This window comes from Propithecus coquereli, unplaced genomic scaffold (assembly GCF_000956105.1).
Source record: "Propithecus coquereli isolate 6110/MARCELLA unplaced genomic scaffold, Pcoq_1.0 Scaffold59, whole genome shotgun sequence".
Classification (NCBI taxonomy): domain Eukaryota; kingdom Metazoa; phylum Chordata; class Mammalia; order Primates; family Indriidae; genus Propithecus; species Propithecus coquereli.
Window position 1 is genome coordinate 4,737,486 of NW_012151840.1, and position 2,058 is coordinate 4,739,543.

The 2,058-nt window shown below is 51.9% G+C and overlaps 1 protein-coding gene across 1 annotated transcript; it reads right to left on the bottom strand.

Annotated features, from left to right (window-relative positions):
• Window positions 1–753: 753 nt before the first annotated feature.
• On the bottom strand, window positions 754–1,755 carry LOC105821822 (chromosome unknown open reading frame, human C1orf68). Its single transcript, XM_012658622.1, has 3 exons — window positions 1,620–1,755; window positions 1,324–1,580; window positions 754–1,134 (listed from the first exon to the last, which is right to left on the bottom strand). Exons 1-3 carry the CDS (start codon window positions 1,753–1,755, stop codon window positions 754–756), a joined length of 774 nt encoding a protein of 257 aa, XP_012514076.1.
• Window positions 1,756–2,058: the final 303 nt, after the last annotated feature.

Below are 2,058 nucleotides of genomic sequence, written 5' to 3' on the forward strand. Positions count from 1 at the left end.
TCACTTACTACGAGGGCCGACCTGGGAAGTATCTACTCACTTTGTGGGAATCCTGGCCTCTTCCCTCAGGCCTTTACCCTATGTTTTCATGAGGGCAAGCCTATCAGATAAGAAAATGTAATCCATAAAGTCCACCATGGGTTCAAGCCACTTGTATAACAGTGGGGATATCAGCCAGTGATGCTTCCGAGCAGATATGATTGATTCCTTATCCCTTCAACATGAGAGAGGATAAACTCTGAGTTTACATACAGCAATCATGCTACCATGAGGGCCTCATCATGGCCAAAGCCTTTCCACAAATTAATCAGAGGGTAGGAAAGAGGCAGCCCTCAACCCCCGAATCTCCTCCTCAGATGCTGCTAACTTACATTGGGAAGTTTATTCACAACATTCTAGAAAACATGGGATTCCAGGCTAGGATTTCACCGGCTCAGTCTGCTTGCTCATGTTCATGCAGATCTTTCCTCTAGTTCCGAAACAAGAGCAGAAGAGTGTCTGATAAAATAGCATAAACATGGACCGAAGAAATAGACAGGAAGTTACCATGAATTGCATTTATTCTTGCTTTATTCTTGCCAAAGTTTGGAGGTTGTGCTAACTCTGGCAGGCTGCCTTGGTAAAGAAGCAAAGCATAGAGGTGAAGCAATGAGGTTCTACATCACTGGGAATCACAGGGAGGGGCCAGAGGCTGCTGGATGTACCAGAAGGCATAGCAGGATAGTGAATTCTGGAGCGGGGCTGTCCTGTGTTTTAACAACAGCAGTCGTCCTCATCGTCACAGCATGCAGGACCTCGGGACCTCATGGGGATAATTCCCAAACAGCAGCACCCGCCGGAGCCACAGCCCCCAGAGCTGCCACACCCACAGCCACAGCCTCCAGAACTGCAGCCTCCAGAACTGCAGCACCCAGTACTCTCACAGCAACCAGACGATCCCGTGTTGCAATCCTGGGGCCGCTGGATCCAGCGTCTCAGGGGACTCACCCCGAAGGTGCGGGGAGCCAGGCAGCAGTAGCTGGTGGAACAAGGTGCAGAGCATGGGTCCGGGGCACAGGACTGGGAGGCTGAGCCACCTGCAGGAGCTTGAACGTAGTAGCTCTGGGAAGGAGAAGGGTACTGGACGCAATATGTCTGGGTCTGGCAGGGAGTTGGACATTTGACGTAGGTCGTCTGGCACGGAGGTGGACACTTCACATATGTCTGGCAGGGAGCTGGGCATTTCACATACGTCGTCTGGCGTGGAGGTGGGCACTTCACGTATGTCTGGCAGGGAGCTGGGCATTTCACATACGTCGTCTGGCATGGAGGTGGGCACTTCACATATGTCTGGCAGGGAGCTGGGCATTTCACATACGTCGTCTGGCATGGAGGTGGGCACTTCACATATGTCTGGCAGGGAGCTGGGCACTTCACATAGGTTGTCTGGCATGGAACTGGGCACTTCACATACGTCTGGCAGGGAGCTGGGCATTTCACATAAGTTTTAGTCTGGCAAGGAGCTGGGCACTTTACATAGGTTTGAGGCTGGCATGGAACTTGGTACTTCACATAGGTTTGAGCGGAGGCTGGTGCGGGGCCTACAGTGAGGCCTGGAGCAGCAGAGGCTGGAGCAGGGCCTGTCACAGAGACGATTTGGGTCTGGCTTGGAGCTGGGCCTCTCACCGAGGCACCTTTGGTAGCTTGCACAGCCCCCAGTCCCGAACCTTTCACACAAGATGGAAAGAATTGTGGCTGCTTCTGCTGGTCACACATTTTTCTGGGGCTTTGCAAAATCTGGAAAAGAGAGATTTCATCACAACTGTCAAACTAGGAAGGTTTCCAGGGAAAGCTTCAGTATCCTCTTTGAATAGAGCGATTGGTAAGCAGTGGCCTTTTTGAGAAGGTCTCAGACACCCAGAGGCTATATACCTGGCAGAAGGGTAGACTCAGAGCCAGGGACTCTAGGCTCAGCTCTTGTGGCTTTGGACAAGTCACTGGTGACCTCTGGACCTCAGTCTCCGCAGTGAGAAATGAAGAGCTTTAAAGAGTAAAGTCTGCTTTTCTACCCAGCTCTCC